Source organism: Schistocerca piceifrons, chromosome 8, assembly GCF_021461385.2.
Source record: "Schistocerca piceifrons isolate TAMUIC-IGC-003096 chromosome 8, iqSchPice1.1, whole genome shotgun sequence".
NCBI lineage: Eukaryota > Metazoa > Arthropoda > Insecta > Orthoptera > Acrididae > Schistocerca > Schistocerca piceifrons.
This window is the reverse complement of record NC_060145.1, coordinates 483,744,137-483,762,628: the sequence shown is the minus strand read 5'-3', so window position 1 is coordinate 483,762,628 and position 18,492 is coordinate 483,744,137. Positions and strand designations below refer to the sequence as shown.

Sequence of the window (18,492 nt, the reverse complement as noted above, 5' to 3'; positions counted from 1 at the left end):
CACAACCAACCATTGAGCATTCCAGAATGGACCATCAAAATCGATGTGTAAGTGTTGCCAAGGGAAAGTGGCTTTTGGCCACGCAAAGAATTTCCGTGGTGGTGCTAATTGTTGCAAGGCATAAGCCATGCAAGAATAGCACAGTTTTGTAATTGCAGCAACGATTCCGAACCAGGTACAGTGCTGACGAGCAAGTTGTTTCGTTCTCACTATATCCCAATGTCTTTGGTGGAGAAGCTTTAAGACAGAGGACTGTAACGAATGTGGCACCATGACCCTGGACTGATCATTATCAGAACACAAAAAATCGACGAACCAATGGGTCCTCGATCCGTGACTTTGACAAGGACCATTGCGTAGCAACAAAACGCAGAATGGTAGTAAGGACAAGGTCGGCAGTTGTGGCTGTAGCTACACGACGAAAATCAATTGGAAACGATTCGACCACGTCATCGGTTTCCGAATCAATGAACATGCAAGCAAGTTCGGAGGAATCGAATGCCCTATCCTCAGCAACAGGCAAACGGGACAACGCATTGGCGTTTCCATGCTTAGCAGTGGACCGATACAAGATATCATAGTGGTACTGCAAGAGGAAAATAGACCAGTGAATGAATTTCTGCGCTGTACGTGGAGGTACAGGCTTGTTCGGATGAAAAAGCGATGTCAAAGGTTTGTGGTCTCTGATTATGGTAAAGTGATGACCATACAAGAAGTCATGAAACTTTGTAACACCAAATACAAGAGCCAATGCTGCTTTCTCGATCTGTGAATAATTTCTTTGCGCAGATGAGAGCAATTTGGACGCAAAGGCAATAGGGCGATCGTGCGAGCCATCTTTGTGCGCGAGCACAGCACCGATCCCGAAATCCGATGCATCCGCCATCAACAAAAGGGCCTTCTGGGGATCGAATGGCGTAAGGCAAGTATTGGAAAGCAACGCCGATTTCAACCGGCGAAAGGCGCATTCACATTCTGACATCCAGACGAATGGAACACCTTTACAGCGTAAGTGATGAAACGGAACTGAAATGGAAGAGGCATGTGGCACATATCTGTGATAATAGTTGATTTTTTCCAACATACTCTGTAGCTGCTTCAAATTCTGCAGCGAAGGCAAGTCTTGTGTGGCACGGAGGTGCATGGGACTGGGATGTATGCCTTTGGTACTGAGTACATGTCCCAGGTATGGCAAGTCACGAGCAAAAAACACACATTTGTCCCTCCGTAAGCGAAGACCATTGTGTCACAAGACCTGAAATAATGTTCTGAGATTGGCTAAATGTTCTTCTTCCATCTTTCTGGAGATCACAATATCGTCCAGATAGTTTGCTGCAGTGTGGGCCGACGCACAAACAATTTGTAGATATTGCTGAAACAATGGAGGGGGCAGATGTACATCCAAACGGCAGTCGTTTGAATTGATACAAACCAAGATGCGTGTTAATCACCAAAACGCGCTGGGATTCTTCGTCCACCGGTATTTGCAAGTACGCATCTGCTAGGTCCAACTTCGAAAAATATTTGCCCGGGCACAGTTTGTCAAAAAGATCATCCGGGTGTGGTAAAGGAAAAGTTGCAATCACTAGTTGTGGATTCCTGTTGCCTTGAAGCCCACACAAAGTCTCAATTTTCCCGAAGGTTTTGGCAAAATTACTAAGGGTGATGCCCAGAGAGAAGCCTGCACACTTTCAATTACACCTTGTGATTCCAAATCGTGTAACGTTTTTGCAACCTCATCATGCAATGCGTGGGGAACATTGTGCGCTCTGAAAAATTTCGGTTGCGCGTTTACTTTCAGTTCCAAATGTTCTTTATAGTTCTTAGCGCAACCGAGGTCCGGTGCAAAAATGTATGCAAATTCTTCACATAGACAAGAAACACAGTCTGAAGGCACAGTCTGGTTCACTGATAGGACCTGATTTACTATAGAAAAGTTAAACAACTGAAATGAATCGAAACCAAACAAGTTCACTACAGAAGAAGAACGAAGGACGTAAAATGACACAAGTTTTGTTTGTCCTTTGTATGTTGCAAGAAGGCTGCACTGTCCTACCACAGGGATCTCTTGACCTAAATAGCTGGTTAACTTAACATTTGCGGCACGCAACGGAGGTGTGCCCAGCTGTTTGTACGTGTCATGATTGATCAGTGAAACTGCAGCTCCAGTATCAAGCTGGAATGGTACCACTTTGCCGTTAATGTCCACAAAAAGTTTATTGTCCTGCTGACGACAAGAGCGACTGTCTTGTGCAACGTGAACTGACACTGGTACAAAATCACTTGCAACTTGACGGCAGTTCCAGCGATGGCGACACACACTACTTGTGGGAAGAACACAGTCACTGTTAGAGAGAGTGGCACTGGGCGGAGTGGAATGAACGACATGAATTTCCATGGGCGAAGTGTCACGAGCCTGAGTATGCGTGGTTCGATTCAGATTCCAGCGCGAAGCAAAGGGCTTGGAATGGTTTTGAGTTTCTGATCTGAGCTTTTTCTGGCAAACACTCTGAACATGTCCTTTTTTGTTACAGTAAAAGCAAATAGCTTGGCGTGACAGGCAATTCTCACACGAATGTTTAGTAGCGCACTGCGGGCATGATTTGAGCACTGCATTTGCTTGCCGGCGCGGCACACGTGGCTGAGAGCCTGGCAGCAGCAGTGCGGTCGGGCGCGAGGGCTGTTTACTGCTCCGTGCAGCTCGCCCAGCGGGCCGGTTAACCTGACACACGGCTGACGAAGTTTCAAATGATTCCTGAGCAAAGTCAAGTGTGTCCTGCTGGTCCAATATGTCCATCACTTGTTGAAGGGAGGGATTGACGAGTTTCAAAATCTGTTTCCTTATACGAACATCAGAAACGTGCTGTGCAATTGCATCACATACCATAGTATCTGAATATGGGAGCCCACATTGATACTCAAAAGCACAACCCCTTTTAAGGCCTTGCAAGGTTTCAACCCACTCCCGATTAGTCTGACCTGCCATACATTTTGTACACAAGAAGGTATACCGTTTCACAACTACATTGACTGATTGTTTGAAATATGCATGTAATGCAGACAAAATTTCTTCGTAGGACAGAGTTGCTATGTCGCGTCGGGGAAATAATTTGACTATCATACGGTAGGGTTGCACACCGACGGACGACAAAAGAAAAGGCTGCTGCTCGTTACCTTGAATTCTGTAGGCGACGAGATGGAATCCAAATTGGTGTGACCACTCCGTCCAGCTTTCCAGTGCAGCATCAAAAGGTCGGAAGGGCGGTGCAACTGCATGTTGTGGCTGCGTTAGCGGTGGAGCGGCGGCTGCCGCATCGTTTTGCATTGCACGTTGATCCTGGACGAGCTGTCCAAGGGCATCCAGTAATGCCTGCGTCTGCTGATTCTGTAAGCGATAAAATTCGGACAGTACGTCTGGAGATTGTGGCGAAGCCATTACACAACGAAATCAGGGCAGGATAGATAAGAACATCGTTTTTACACTTGTCGCCAATGTTGTGTTGGCAGAAGAGCCAACACCGTGTTACTAGTGGGGGCCAAAATGCACGCGTTTTAGCTCACGCAGGCTGGCGTGAGGAGGGAAGGACTCTACTGACGTGAGGTCTGGAACATGACAAGGAATTAGAAGTCAGAAAGCGGATGTAATTAGTTTGATACTTAACTTTAATCCATTAATGATGCACATCGCTCTTGACGGTACATGATTCACAATATTATCTGTTCAGAATATATAGTAATTGAATATGGCGCCTTGCTAGGTCGTAGCAAATGACGTAGCTGAAGGTTATGCTAAACTGTCGTCTCTGCAAATGAGAGCATATGTAGGCAGTGAATCATCGCTAGCAAAGTTGGCTGTACAACTGGGGCGAGTGCTAGGGAGTAGACTAGACCTGCCGTGTGGCGGGGCTTAGTCTGTAATCACTGATAGTGGCGACATGCGGGTCCAACGTATACTAACGGACCGCGGCCGATTTAAAAGGCTACCACCTATCAAGTGGGGTGTCTGGTGGTGACACCACAGTAGGGATTTTTATGTGGCAAGTTCCAGTAGGCAGGATCTGGGTGCTGTTAGGGGCTGATGGGGAGGAACACTGTTAGTAGGATAGGGGTTGTATAGTGGAGCCCCAAGGTGGCAGTAGGATTACAGCCACTTCCTGCACCGACTCTCACCATCTCCACCCCTTTACCTTTTGTTCCCTACAGGTCACGGTTGATGCCACTTCCCTGTACACAAACATCTCTCATGTCCATAGTCTTGCTGCAATTGAACACTACCTTTCCCAACATTCTTAAGACTCTAAACCTGCTTCCTCATTCACCTAACTAACTGTATCCTAACACATAACTACTTCTCCTTTCAAGGGAAGGTATACAAACAAATTTGTGGCAGAGCCAGGGATACCTGCATGAAACCTCTTGTATGCCAATCTTCTTATGTTCCATCTAGAAGAAACATTCCCAGCCTGCCAAAACTCCTCATCCTATTCAGGTTCATTCGAGATATCTTCATGATGTGGACACAGGGCCTAAGACACCCTATCCTCATTCCTTCACAACATCAACACTATCTCTCTTTCACTTTGCCTGGTTCTCCTCAACTTAGATGTTGATCTCTTCCTGTCCAACAGCTCGCTCCACACCTATGTCCATGTTAAACTCACCAACTACCTCCATTGAAAGCTGCCATCCCTTCCACACCAAAAAAATAAGTTTCATTATAGCATTGCCACTTGGTGGCAGTGTATCTGCAATGGCATGAATTTTCTTTCCCAGTATGCTGAAGGTATCATCAAGGCCTTCACAGACAGGCACTATCCACAGGATCTAGTCTGCAAACAGATTTCATGTGCTATTTCCCCCACGCACCCCCAAGCCTTCCACCCACCCAAGATCTGCTAAAAAATAGTGCTCTCTTCACCGTTCAGTACCACCCCGGACTGGACCTACGGAATTTCATACTTCATAAGAGCTTTGATTACGTAGGCCAACGAAAATTTTTTTAAGAACTTTTTTTTGTGTATAGATTTTTATGAGCTGAATCCAAATCTAGCCTTAGTTTTTTTGTGTCACCCATAGTTCTCAAGCAATATGCTTTTTATTATATAGTATAAAAATCCTATGCTATACAGTAAATGGGGAAGTTAATGAAATGCTTTGTTACAACATAAGCATGGTCTGTATTTGCAGTAAGCTACTTAGAACAATGATATGTGTTAATAGAGGTTTCACTTGTCAGCTGGAATAGGTTTGTATTTTCTTTCACTTTTTTTCAATGAAGTTTTTTCTGTAGCTTTTTCTACGATGAGTCGCTTGCTGAACTTCTTGGTGAAGTGACCAACAGTAGTCCCCCATCGTGTTGGTGTTCCAGTGGTCTTGGTAGCGTTTTTCTATCACTTTAATGTCCTGGTGAAAATGCTCTCCTTGCTCCTCACTAACATCTCCCATATTGTCTGGGAAGTAATGAAGGTGACTGTTCAAAAAGGGGACTTTCAGCTTCATTAAACATCCTAGTTTTAAACTTTTTTAACATTGTAGCTATAATAGAAACATATTCTGGGTCTTTTTCATGTCCTAAGAACTCTGTAACAACTTGCTTAAATGATACCCATGCTTCTTTATCATTTAAGGTTATTGTGGATTCAAAGTTAACATCAAACATAAATTTTCTAATGTTAGGTCTGACAAAGATGCCTTCTTTTGATTTAGCGTATGAAAGGTGTGGAAACTTTTGGCAGAGATACTTAAAACATGGTCCATCTTTAGGCAAAGCCTTCACAAACTGTTTCATTAGGCCTAAATTTATATGTAGAGGTAGTAGGAGTACATTTTTTGGATGTACAAGGTTTTTCCATAGACTTTTCTTCTCAACAGGTTTTAAAGACTCCCTCACAGGCCAGTTCTTTCTGCACAAATGTTGATCCCTAGCCCTACTGTCCCAGTCACACAAGAAACATGGAAAGTTGGTAAAGCCACCTTGCTGACAAAGGAGCATGCATGTTACTTTTAGATCGCCACATATCATCCAACCATGAACAGAATAGCCCATTTTATTTAGCACTATTTGTAGGTTTTCATAGCTTTCTTTCATATATACAGAATGTCCAACAGGTATAAATGCATACATGTTACCATTATGTAATAACACAGCCTTTAAACTAGTTTTGGATGCATCAGTAAACCGCCTCCAGTCTTCCTTTTTGTATTCAATACTCATTCATCAGACCGGGAATGTCTGAGCAGTACACTAAATCACCTTCTTGTTGAAAAACCTTGGAAAGTTGCTGCTCTCACTTTCTATACATGTATATGCTGGTTCCAACTGTTAACAAGTTCTTTTCTTGTGATCTAGAGCCAAGCAATTCAGCTTTTTCTTTCAATAACCCCAGATCCCTAACCAAATTGTTAAGCTCACTCTGAGTAAACAATTTGGTCTCTAGACTTTCTGTATTACAATGGAATTCATCATCATCTGGTTCATCTAAATCATATTGTACATCAGAAAATACTTCTGTTGGAATAGAATTTAAATCATATGGTGGTTCAGGAACCGGCAAATCTACACCATGCCCTACTGGTAGGATGGCGGACGGAAGGTTAGGGTAGCTTATCACCTTCTTGTTTATCGAATTATGACCAGTAATATCAACACTACTAAAGTAGCAATCATGGGAACAATTTCTTGGCTCCCTCCATATCATAGGAACAGCATAGCTAAAGGCTTTTTTCTCCTTTTTGGACCATTTCCTCAGATCTTCAACACACACATAACACACCTTATATGGCACCCAAGATTTATCTTGATCACCAAGTTTAGATCCAAAGTATGATAGATAAAGCTTTTTCACAAAGCCTGTAATGTTTCTTTGGTGTTTTTTAATCACAAATTCACCACAAATATAGCAAAAACTGTCAGCAGTGCTTTTACAACCACGATTAGACATTGTACTGAGCACGTGTACAGGTAATGGGAAAGTGAGGGTAGGATGACAGTAAACAAAACACCATCTGTTAACACAAAAATAGAATTGACCTTTTTTTTTTTTTTCCACCAAAGGTTTTGCAGCAGTGCTACCGATGTCATCTACATTCATCACATCTCCTTTTTAAATTATTTTAACTATATAATACCCGTTAAATTCTTTGAAAATGGCTTAATTTAATAAATTTAACTGTAAAATGGGAAGAAATGGTGGTTGATACTGTTTTTTAAGTATCATATTTGGATTTCACACCCCAGAAATCACAAGAATAAAAACGTTTTTCCATCATTGGCCCGTGTTATTTATCACCGTGCTATCCAAGATGCTTCCCACCCCTAACCTCTGCCATATCCTAGTCCATGCATATGCCACTCCCAATCCCAGCTGCTCGTCACAGGGATCATATCCCTGCAGAAGACCCAGGTGCATGACCTGTCCAGTCCAACCACTCATCACTTCCTATTCCAGTCCTTTCACAGGCTTATCCTACCCCATCAGAGTCTGGGCTACCTGTGAAGGCAGCCCTGTCATATTTCAGCTCTGCTGCAATCATTGAATAGTTTATTATATTGATATGACTACCAACCAGCTGTCCACCAGCATGAATGGCCACAGACAAACTGTGGCCAAGAAGAAAGTAGACCACCTTGTGGCACAACATGCTTGATTCCAATGGATGCTTCACAACCTGGGCCGTCTGGATTCTCCATTTCACCACCAGCTTTTCTGAACTGCGCAGATGACCATAATACATTCTCCGCTCCCAAAATTATCCTGGCTTCAACCTACAGTAACCTACTGTCCCCACACCCTCCATCCAACATTTTTTGCCCCCCTTCTCTTGTCACCTCCTCCGTTTCACATTCGCTCACCTTCTTTGTGTGCCGCTGTGTGCCACAGTACCCCCCATCATTTCCCCTTCCCTGCTCCTTTCTTTTCTACCCCTCATCTCCCCCCCCCCCCCCCACACACACACACACACAACAACCTCCTGATGCTGCACCTGGATGTCTCTAGCCCCTGCCAACCCGCCAGATGGCACTCTTCTCTTCCCCACTTCCCTCACTCCGCTGTCCGTCCCCCTTGTCCACCCCACTCCAGATTGCTGTTCATATTACAGTTGCATTCCAGCCAGAGCTGCCAATGGTAGCAGTCATATGTGCATGAGATTTGGTTGCTTGTGTGAATGTGTGTGTTTTCTGTGCTGAAGAAGGCTTTGTCCAAAAGCTGTAATGTGTAACAGTCTTTTTGTTGTGCCTGTCTGTAAGTCAGTGAGTCATCTGTACAGTAAGTAGCTCTCTCTCCTTTTCCTAATATTGTTGATATTTTAACATGGAATTTCCAAAGTGTTATTTATCTTTATTCAACTAAGGATCATATAAGATTTGTCAAGGTATTACAGTGGCAATCAATAGACCAAAATATAATACACAACATATTTAACATGATTTGAGAGGGTAGGGCTGGTAGCCTGTGGTGATAGGACAGGTATTTGGCCATGGCCTAATTAAGGAACTATCACGGCATTTCACTTAGCGATCCAGAAAAACCCTGGAAAAAACCCAAATTGGGTTGGGTGAGCAGAGCATCTCTGTCCTCCTAAATATGAGGTCAGCATCCTAACAGCTGTACTACCTCATTCAGCAATTCTCTGTTGTATAATGTTGCTTAATTTACATACAGTTTTTTCAGGTAATATGCAATATAAAACATAGTTTCCGTCCTCATTGCCCATGCACTGAGGACACCTGGTGATGATGACTCCCAGACTGTTTCCGGTCACTTGCAATGTGAAACATAGTTCCACTCTTCACTGCTACTCACACTAAGACACCCACCGATGACTCCTAGGCTGAGAACAGTCCACTGTGCCCCTTGCCTCAGTTCTGGACTCCACGCTAAACTGTCCACCCGAAAAACTAAGCCAACAGATAGCGTTATACATTGTAAATCTTGACACACAATCCTTGTGAAAGCAGTAGATCATAATCATGTATTGTAATGTGACAAGGTGCTTTAGTTACCCCCTTTAATTACTATGTATTACTTATGAAGAACATTTTTAGCTGCCATGTCAGTCAAATGTGTTTTAATAATCTTTATTATTTCACTACAATTTTATCCCATGATATGAAATGCTATTTCAAGTTTTTGTTGTTTTTTTCCCCTCTTGATAAATGTAACTCGAAACAAGCCCTTGTTCCATGAATTTGAATAGAACTATTAGGGCAGTATTTTTAGTATTTTCACTTGCATGCATCACATATTGGTTTATGTACTTGCCTTGTGCAGTAAGGTTGCCTGATTTCTTAAATAGCTGCTTACATTGAGCCTGCAGTTTATTCTTATGACCATTTTCTGCAGTTTAAAAACAGAGTTCATTTTTTTTTTTTTTTTGCCTTTAATCCCCAGAAAGTATCACATAGCTAAGAATTGAGTGTATGTTGGATAGAAGGTCACAACAAGACTCCTGTTACAAACTAATGCTAACATCCTAAGAGCATAGCATGCTGATGACATTCTTTTTGCTGGTATCTGTGTATATTCACTCCGTGTTAGTTGACAATCAGTGTTCATCCTGCAACTAATTCATTGTTTAGCATTTAAAAACAACTGAGCAACAAGTCAGAGATTTTAACTAAGTGGGGAGAGCTTTCAGAACTCAATTTACAACCAGCCCCATAAATGTTGTAGCTGTTCTGTATATTCTGGCTATTACACACAAATGGAACATGAAGGAAACACAATACATAACCAGCATAACTGATATGGCTACGAACTTTACTGGTGTTAAGGAGGCAAAAGCAAAATTTTTTTTGTAGGGGCATTTATTTTTATGTATTTGCATTCCTGATTGCCTTACCATTCAGTTCTCACTGTAAGTTTTGACCATTTCCTCCAAAAAGTAATAAATATGTCACGACTATCACAACAGTGCCTCACCTCCTTTTTCTTTCACCATTACCACCTTTTCCCAAATTATTTCCTTTTCTTTGCAATTACTCAAAATTTGTAATTTTGTGCAAAAAATAAAAAAGAATAGTTTTTATTAAAATAAGTATTTGATTTATGTATTAAACATTTTCAAGGTTAAATTCTTGGATAAAAGCTCACGCTCAGATGCACAGTCGTGACTACACACAAGCTATTGCAACATTTCGCCATCTGGATGAACGATCTGCACTTCGTGATAATGTTAATCTACTAGTCACAATGGGAGAATGCTATTATTATTGTGGAGACTTCAAAAATGCACTTATTGTTCTTCAGAGGGTATGTCAATAATGCACTTTAACCATAACCTGTACTTACTACCTTAATTTTTCTGCTGTATGCCTTAGTTTGTTAACCTTAAGGAATATTCCATATATCCTGCAGGTTGCTAAAAGCTGTATTTAAGGCAGTAATATCACCATGTTGTGTAGAATGCCTGCAGCTTGCTCTGCTTCTGTAAATGTTTAGATAATAGCTATATTTATTTTGTAACAATTACTTGCCTAATAATGCAATACTTTACTTCTCAGTGCCTGCCAACCAGTGCTTATAAAATGACTCCACCGCCAGAAATACATAGATTTTAAATAATGGGTCATTGAATCTCAAATACTACTTAAGTGTCCAACATTGTGGTTCTGGAACAGTAAACAGTTAGCTGTTTGCGTGAAATATAATAAATAATTGTAATAGGTCTTCCAGTGCACACAATGTGTATTATGTACAAAACTGAAATTGTAATTGTGAAAACTGCTTAAAAAAAAAATTACAGATTTGAAAAGGCGGGTCAGTACTGATCTTCAAGAGGAAAAATTCTTAGTATTATAAGTAGAAACATCAGACTAGAAATTTATCTTCTTATCTCTCAGAACTATAAGTTCAATCTTTAGGAAGAATATTTGATTAAAGAAGAGTGGAAATGAGGGGAGGTGGGCAGGTCAGCTCGTTCAGGTCATAGGTTGAGAGGGACTTGTCTGTAAAAAAAAAAGAAATCTTAAACCTCCTTTCATTCTCAAACACACTTTAAAAATGTTTCCATCTCCTCATCCTTACAGCAGGCAGTACCAAAACTCTCACGTTCTGAACAAAAGCACAGGCCAAGCTGTCTGTTTCTTTGTGGTTATAGATGCTTTCTACGTTAATGTATCTTTTGGCAGTATGTTGTATCTTTGGTCCTCTTCTTATTAATGTACATCCTGCCTGTTGAAGATTTTTCCATGGTATGATTTGATATTTGCTTTTGATTGTTGTACATTTGATTGAAATTTTGTCCCTTTCCATTGTACCGTGAAGATTTAAAAATTAGTGAAGAAAATGAAATGGCAATACACTGATTAATCGAACTGAGGGGAGTGGGGAGGGGGGGGGGGGGATTTCAGTTAACCATTTTTTTAGTTAAGCCGTGGACATCTAATGTAATATATATAGTACAAACAATGGAAGTCCAGGTTGGAATATCAACTATTATGGAAAAGTTTGATTGCCGCGCACCGAATGGCAACACATTAAGCTGTAGACAGGTGCAAAAAAAGTATGTTGTGCCATTTATCTTTGAGTCAAAGCCTTCATTGGAAGACACACACACACACACACACACACACACACACACACACACACACACAAGACTGCTGCCTTTGGTTGCTTCGGCCAGACTGAAACTGAAACACGTCAAATGGGAGCAACAGGCCATAGGTGAGTTTGAAAGCAGAGGGATGGCAAGGTACAGGGTGGGGAAGAAGTAACAGTGCTACCTAGCAGTCCGAAGAAACTAGAGGTGGCAAACAAGACAACACAACGCAGCATTGGGAGGCTGTGGGGAAGGAAGAGAAGGAGAAAAAAGAGAGTGGAACGGAGAAAAGCACACAAGAGGAAAAGTATGGTGGATGCATTGACAGAGAACAGTGCATGATGAGGATGGGAGGATGTGATAGGACAGAGAGGGAGAGACTATTGGGTGAGAGGTGTGGGGACAGTAGGTTACTGTAGCTTGAGGCTGGGAGTGATTTTGGGAGCAGAGAATATGTAATGATAACTCCCATATGCACAGTTCAGAAAATATGATAGTGGAGGGGAGTCTCCAGATGACCCAGGTTGTGAAGTAGCCATTGAAATAAGCATGTTATGTTCAGCTGCAAGCTGTGCAACAGGAGGGTTCACTTTGCTTCTGGCCACAGTTTGGCAGTGGCTGTTGATCCTGGTGGGTAGCTGTTTGGTAATCATAACAATATAAAAAGCTGAGCAATGATTGCAGCAGGGTTGGTATACGACATTGCTGTGTTCACTGGTAGTCGAGCCTCGGGTTGGGTAGGATAAGCCTGAGACAGGATTGCAATAGGAAGTGATGGACTGGGTAGATTGGGCAGACCTTGCAGCTGGGTGATGTTGGGTTATGATGGGGACACTGGTTTGTAGCTTGTTCTTGGGATTTGTGGGAGGATTTGGGATGTGTGGGGATATGGCAAGTGAAATCTGTTTGCAGACTAGGCCTGGTGGTTTGTCCCTGTTTGTGAAGGCCTTGGTGAGAACTTCAGCTTATTGGGAAAGGGAACTGCCGGCACTCCAGATATCCTATCCTTGGGTGACTAGACTGTATGGGAGGGACTTTTGGTGTGGAAGGGATGGTAACCGTCAAAATGGAGGTAATGTGATGGTTTATGAGGACAGGGGTGTGGATGAAACCTTCAGAGAAGAGGTAGTCAATGTCCAGGAAGGTGGTACACTGTATTGTAAAGGACTAAGTGACATGGACGGAAGAAAAGCTATTGAGGTTATGAAGGAATGAGGATATGGTGTTCAGGCTCTGAGTCCAGACCATGAAGATATCATCAATAAACCTGAACCAGATCATGGGTTTTTGAAGGTTAGGCCCATAAAGAGGTTGACATATGAAGATGGCTGTGCCATGGATTTGGTTTGTTTACCTTTGCTTGAAAAGTGTAGTAGTTATAGGTTAGGATGGAATTAGTTAGGTGAAGAGTTAGTGGCTTTGGAGTCTGAAGGATGTTGGGAAAGGTAGTGTTCAGTTGTGGCATGACCATGGCCATGAGCGACGTTGGTGTATTGCGAAATACCGTCAACAGTGACGTAACCCGGGGGTTAAAGATGGGGATGTTGGAGAGTTGGTGAAGGAAGTGCTTGGTATTTTTGATGTTGGAGGCTATATTTTGAGCAATAGTTTGGAGATTTTGGTCAGTTAGGACTGAAATTCTTTCAGTGGAAGCATAGTACCAGATACAGTGGGGTGTCCAGGATTGTTAGGTTTGTGGATTTTGGACAGCATGCAAAAGGGGGGCGTGTGGGTTGTGATAAAGGTGTGGAGGGAAATGGATTCAGGAAAGAGGTTCAGAGAAGGGCCTAAGCCTTAAGCATGGATTGAAGGTTATGTTGGACAGCTGGGATGGGATCACTCTGGCAGGTTTATAGATGGAGGAGCCTGACTGTTGGTGGAGGCCCTTCTGGCAGGTAGTCCCTGTGATTGATGACGACAGTGGTGGAATGTTTGTCTGCAGATAGGATCATTAGTTGAGGATCTGTTTTGAGACGCTTCATAGCTGTCTTCACTTCTGCTGAAAGGTTGGTATTCTTTGGAAGGACTTTTGGATGGATGGTGAAGTCAAGTTGTAGGTAAGGGATTCATGGAATGTGACCAGAGATTGATTAAGTGGAAGGGGGGGGGGGATTGCAGTTGGGTGGTGGTACTACTGGGAGAGACAGGGTTAAATTTTGTGATTAGGTTGGTTTGGGTAGGAGGGATTGGTGGCAAAGAAGTGTTTCGATTGCAATGATTGGGAGGAGGAAAGTACGTCTGTGACAAGTCCCAAGTGGTTAAATTTGGGCGGAGGACTGAAGATGAAGCTTTTGGATAAGACTGAAACTTATCTGGCGATGGGTATTTTTGGTGCAAAGATTAATAAAAATGTTCTGTGATTTTTTTGGCTCTGGATGGAGTGGAGTGTTGTAAGAGTGATTTGGGGATGTGTAAAGTTGAAAAGGTCATCTAGGCCGGGTCTGAGTGCTATGAAGTGCTGATGCAGAGGTACACTGTTGGTAGGATAGGATTTGGGTAGTGGTGCCCCAAGGCAGCAGTCCACACTAAACCCTCTGCATTTCAACAATTCACATCCATTCCACACCAAAAAATTCCTCCCATGAAGCCTAGCCACCCAGGGACAGCCGTCTGCAGTGACGGCAGTCCCCTTGCCTAGTATGGTGAAGGTCTCACCGCTATCATTAGACCTAGCCTACAGGCAGATTTCTTGTGGCATATTTCCACACACCCCAAATCCTCCCTCCATCATCAAGAACCAGCTATAAAGAAATGCCCCTTTGTCAGTCAGTACCAGCATGGACTAGAACAATACTTCGTCAGGGCTTTGGTTATCTATCATTGTGCCCTGAAATCAGGGATATCCTACCCAAGATGCTTCCCACCAATCCTAAAGTGGTGTTCCATCACCCACCCAACCTCTGCAACATCCTGGTCCATCTGTATGCCACTCCCTATCCCAACTTCTTGTCACAGGGATTGTATCCTTGCGGGAGACCCAGGTGCATGACCTGCCAAATCCACCCACACAGTTCTTCATATACCAGCCCCATCACAGGCTTATCTTAGCACATCAGAGGCTAGGCCATATCCTGTTCCAGTTCTGGTGCAATCATTGCTCAGGTTTTTATGTTGGTATGACTACCAACCAGCAATCTACCAGGATGAATGATCACCACCAAGCTGTGACCAAGAGCAAAGTGAGCCACCCTGTTCCACAACATGCAGCTGAACATAACATGCTTGATTTCAATGGCTGCTTCACAACATGTGCCATCTTGATCTTCTCATCCACCACTAGCTTTGCTGAACTGCACAGTTGGGAGTTATCTGTACCACATATTTTCCACTTCCAAAATCATGCCAGCTTCAACCTACAGTAACCTACTGCTCCCACACCCTCCACCCAAGAGTTTATGCCCTCTGTCCTGTCAACTCCTCCCAACTCATGCCCTCACCCTCATTGTGCGCTGCTCTCTACCAATGCATCGACCTATCTTTTACCCTTCTCTGCTCCTCTCTTTTCCACTCCCTTTTCTCCTTTGCTTCCCTCTCCTACAGCGACCTGATACTGCACCAGGTAGCCTTACCTGCCATCTCTAGTCCCTACACGCTCTGTCTGGTGGGGAGGAGGGAGGGGAGAGGGGGGGCGGGGGGCACTGGCTCGTGTGAATATGTGTGTTTCTTTTTTCTGGTGAAGACTTTGTCTCAAAGCTTAAGATGTAACAGTGTTGTGCATGTCTGCAACTCAGTGTGTCGTCTTTACAGTTAATAGCATTGTATCCTTTCCATAAATGTTAACGTGTGCTACAATATTTTGTAGTGTAATTACAATGCCTATTTGTGAAAAGTTTTGAAAGTCAAGCTAATTCAAAAATCTCTTCATAAGCTTTGCTTATGTTCCTTATTAAAGTTAAAATTACTTTTTTGTGGACTACAGGACATAATATAAAGTATACTGTATTTAATAAAGTAGTTTTTTGCATATAACTTACTCATTCAAAAAATTCGGTTTGTTCCTTTTCTCCTTCCTCACATTTTCAAGCAGCAATGCCCTCTTATCACTTCATTAGAAGGACATTTGTCAGCATTGACTCAAGGTAGTGTTCAACAAACCTTAAGGCAACCCAAACAACAACATATGTACTGTACTTTCTGCATTACTCTATACTTAGTAGGTTTTTGGAATATAAGTTCTTATCATAGGCTTACCTCTAGTGCTCGAAAATGATGGTCAGCTGTCACACTGCCATCCATGTCATCTACTTCAGGCTCTTTGATCGTGTCAGAATTTGACATCCACACTGTTTCTACAATTTCTTGCTCTGTGATTTCTTGGTGATCATTCACGACAACTCATTTCTACGCCTCACATGTATCCATGTATCCACATCTGGGAATTCTTTTTACATCATCTGTCAAATTTTCTGACTCATCTTGTTCAAATGCATTATACGTTTTGCTCCAGTTCCTTGGAGAGTTGCTGCTTGCATATTGTCTCAGGCTTGTTCAAACCAGTAAATTACATATCATATTTAACACCTTCAGCACATTATTTATGTTTTGGTAATTGAGGTCACTATCTTGCAAGATATTTCTTGAAAGTAGCCCATGTATTTCTCAAAAATATCCCATGGCAGTGCTGTTTAAATGCCACTATTGTGCCCTGATCCAGTAGCTGTATTAGACTGGTAACATTTGGGGGAAGGAAATGCATATAAATATCATCTCTTTCTAAATTGCAAGGATGCATAGGTGAAGTGTCAGCCAAAAACTTTTCAATTTTTGGTAAAAACTGATCATTATACCATTCGACAAAGGGTTCATGGGACATCAGTAACTTTTTGCACTTTGTAAAACTCTGTTAGCACATTTTGGCCAACATCCTTAAAGGACTTCCTAATAAATGTAGTGGGTAATTTATGGGTGTCAGAAGCAATTAACTCCTATTTCATTGGACTTGTAAATTTGATCCTTGATGCAGCCTGGGGTGTACTCTTCAAACTCTGTTTGAAAAATGTTGACTGTGTCTGGGTCTGCACATAATTTTTCCCCACATACATTTGATTACCAAATGCTGTGTCTGTTTTTAAACTTGAAAAACAATTTTTTTTGGGTGGGGGGTGGGGGGGGGGGGGGAGGGGGTGGCAGTCAAAGACACGCATTTTCCTTGTTGTTGAGTGAACAAAAGATAGAGCTTTGTCTACTTTTTCAAAGTCAGTTTTTTTACTGTTTTTCTATGAGTATTTTTCACAGCTTACTCTAGAAATTCAAATTTTCATTTGACCCATTCTGGAATGGTAGAAACTCCACCTCTGTAATTAGTCACAACCGTTTTCAGTAAATTTTCTTTTTCAACTTCAGCTATGTTATCAGTGAAAGTAAACACAACATGCTTTTGTTTAGTCACCACAGTACAAAAATATGCATAAAATGGAAAGAAACAACCACTCATATGCACTATTGCTGGCAGTGTAGCTTTGGTTAGACTGGTGATTTGCTGGATGGGGAAACAACTGGAGGTCAGGCAGTTTTCAGAGGTGTTTCAGAGAAGCTAGGTTTGGGTTGACCCAAGTTCGGTTAACCATGGTTTTACTTTCCATGAATGATCTGCCTTATATGCTAGGCCTTCCCCTCGTAATCTGTCCCTTTACTGTCCCTTTGATTACAAATTTTAGCAATGACTCTAGTCATAATATGTTTGTCCAATCATTCTCTTTCTCTTCGATTCATTGCAATCTTGATTGGACATTTTTTACTCACTATTGTGTTGCAGATTGTTATGATTTGTTACGGGCCACTCCATCAGATCTTCAACAGTCTTCTATTGCACCATATTTCGAAGGCTTCCAATTGTTTAATCTCTGTCCTCCCACTGTACACACTTTGCGCCCATGGACCATGGAGAAGTGTGTTACAAACATATCTTTTGTGAATCGTATTATGGTCTTAAGGCTTGTATTTTTGGATTTGGCAGCTATTTCTTTTTATTATCTCTTGCAGTGCTTGCCACTTTTTTTTACTACTTCCTTCTTCACGTGTTGAAGATTTGAAACATCAAAATCTGTCAACTACTTCTTGTCGAAGTTTTACATTTAGCCACATAGCATATTGTTCCAGTAATGAATTGGTTCACTTCTATGATAAGTTTTATCTCAACACTTAAATGTATCATGCTAATTTTTTTCTTTGTGACAAAGAACTCACACATTAAGTTAATCTTTTAGTTCCTTCACAATTAATCCCCCTACCCCAATTATTTAGAGTGTCAAACTCCCACATATTAGGAAAAACTAGTTTTTCATGTATCTCAATGTTTATGATGTAATCTCTTGTGAACTATGTGTTGTACAATCATATAATTTTGCAGGGACATTCCATGGTATATATGGATAGAGTCTGCACAATGTATTGGGAATGGGGCTTGTGGTAAAGAAATTATAAATTTGAACGGAATACCTGATGCTGAAGTTTCAAGGCATGAAAAGTGAAAATTTAGTAAGCAATAAACTTTTTCTCCCATTATTTTTATCAGGGGTGTCAGTGAGAAAAAAATTTCAAAAGATCTGAATTTGTTTGTAAAATTTATTGGAAGTTGCTAAGTGCTGTCATTCTGATATGGAGGATGTATATAGTGTGAGACAATGACTCACTGCAGTGAGTGACACAGACAGTTGAATTAAAATAACCAGTTCTATTAATAAAAAATATTCATCTATTTTGTTGCTCCTCTTTATTATGTATTGATGGCTCATTGTGTATTTTCTTTCTGCAGTTTATCTTTCCATAATTGTCTAGAGGATAATCAGGTTGATGTTTCGATAATAATATGAATTCTGGTGGACTTCCTGCAGAATTACACATATATTTTCAGTCATTTCACTTCACAGTACAAATCGGTGAAACACACACAACTCATTCTCCATCCATGCACTTCAAACTCGAACAACCCAACACACAAAAGAACATTGA

At 41.7% G+C, this 18,492-nt stretch overlaps 1 protein-coding gene across 1 annotated transcript in view; it reads left to right on the top strand.

The window, feature by feature from the left end:
- Nucleotides 1-18,492, top strand: part of LOC124711572 (anaphase-promoting complex subunit 7) — a 149,274-nt gene that overhangs the window by 66,910 nt on the left and 63,872 nt on the right. The window contains exon 5 of the mRNA XM_047241715.1: nucleotides 10,070-10,253. Within this exon, the coding sequence (XP_047097671.1) occupies nucleotides 10,070-10,253 (184 nt within the window). The remainder of the gene's footprint in view (nucleotides 1-10,069; nucleotides 10,254-18,492) is intronic.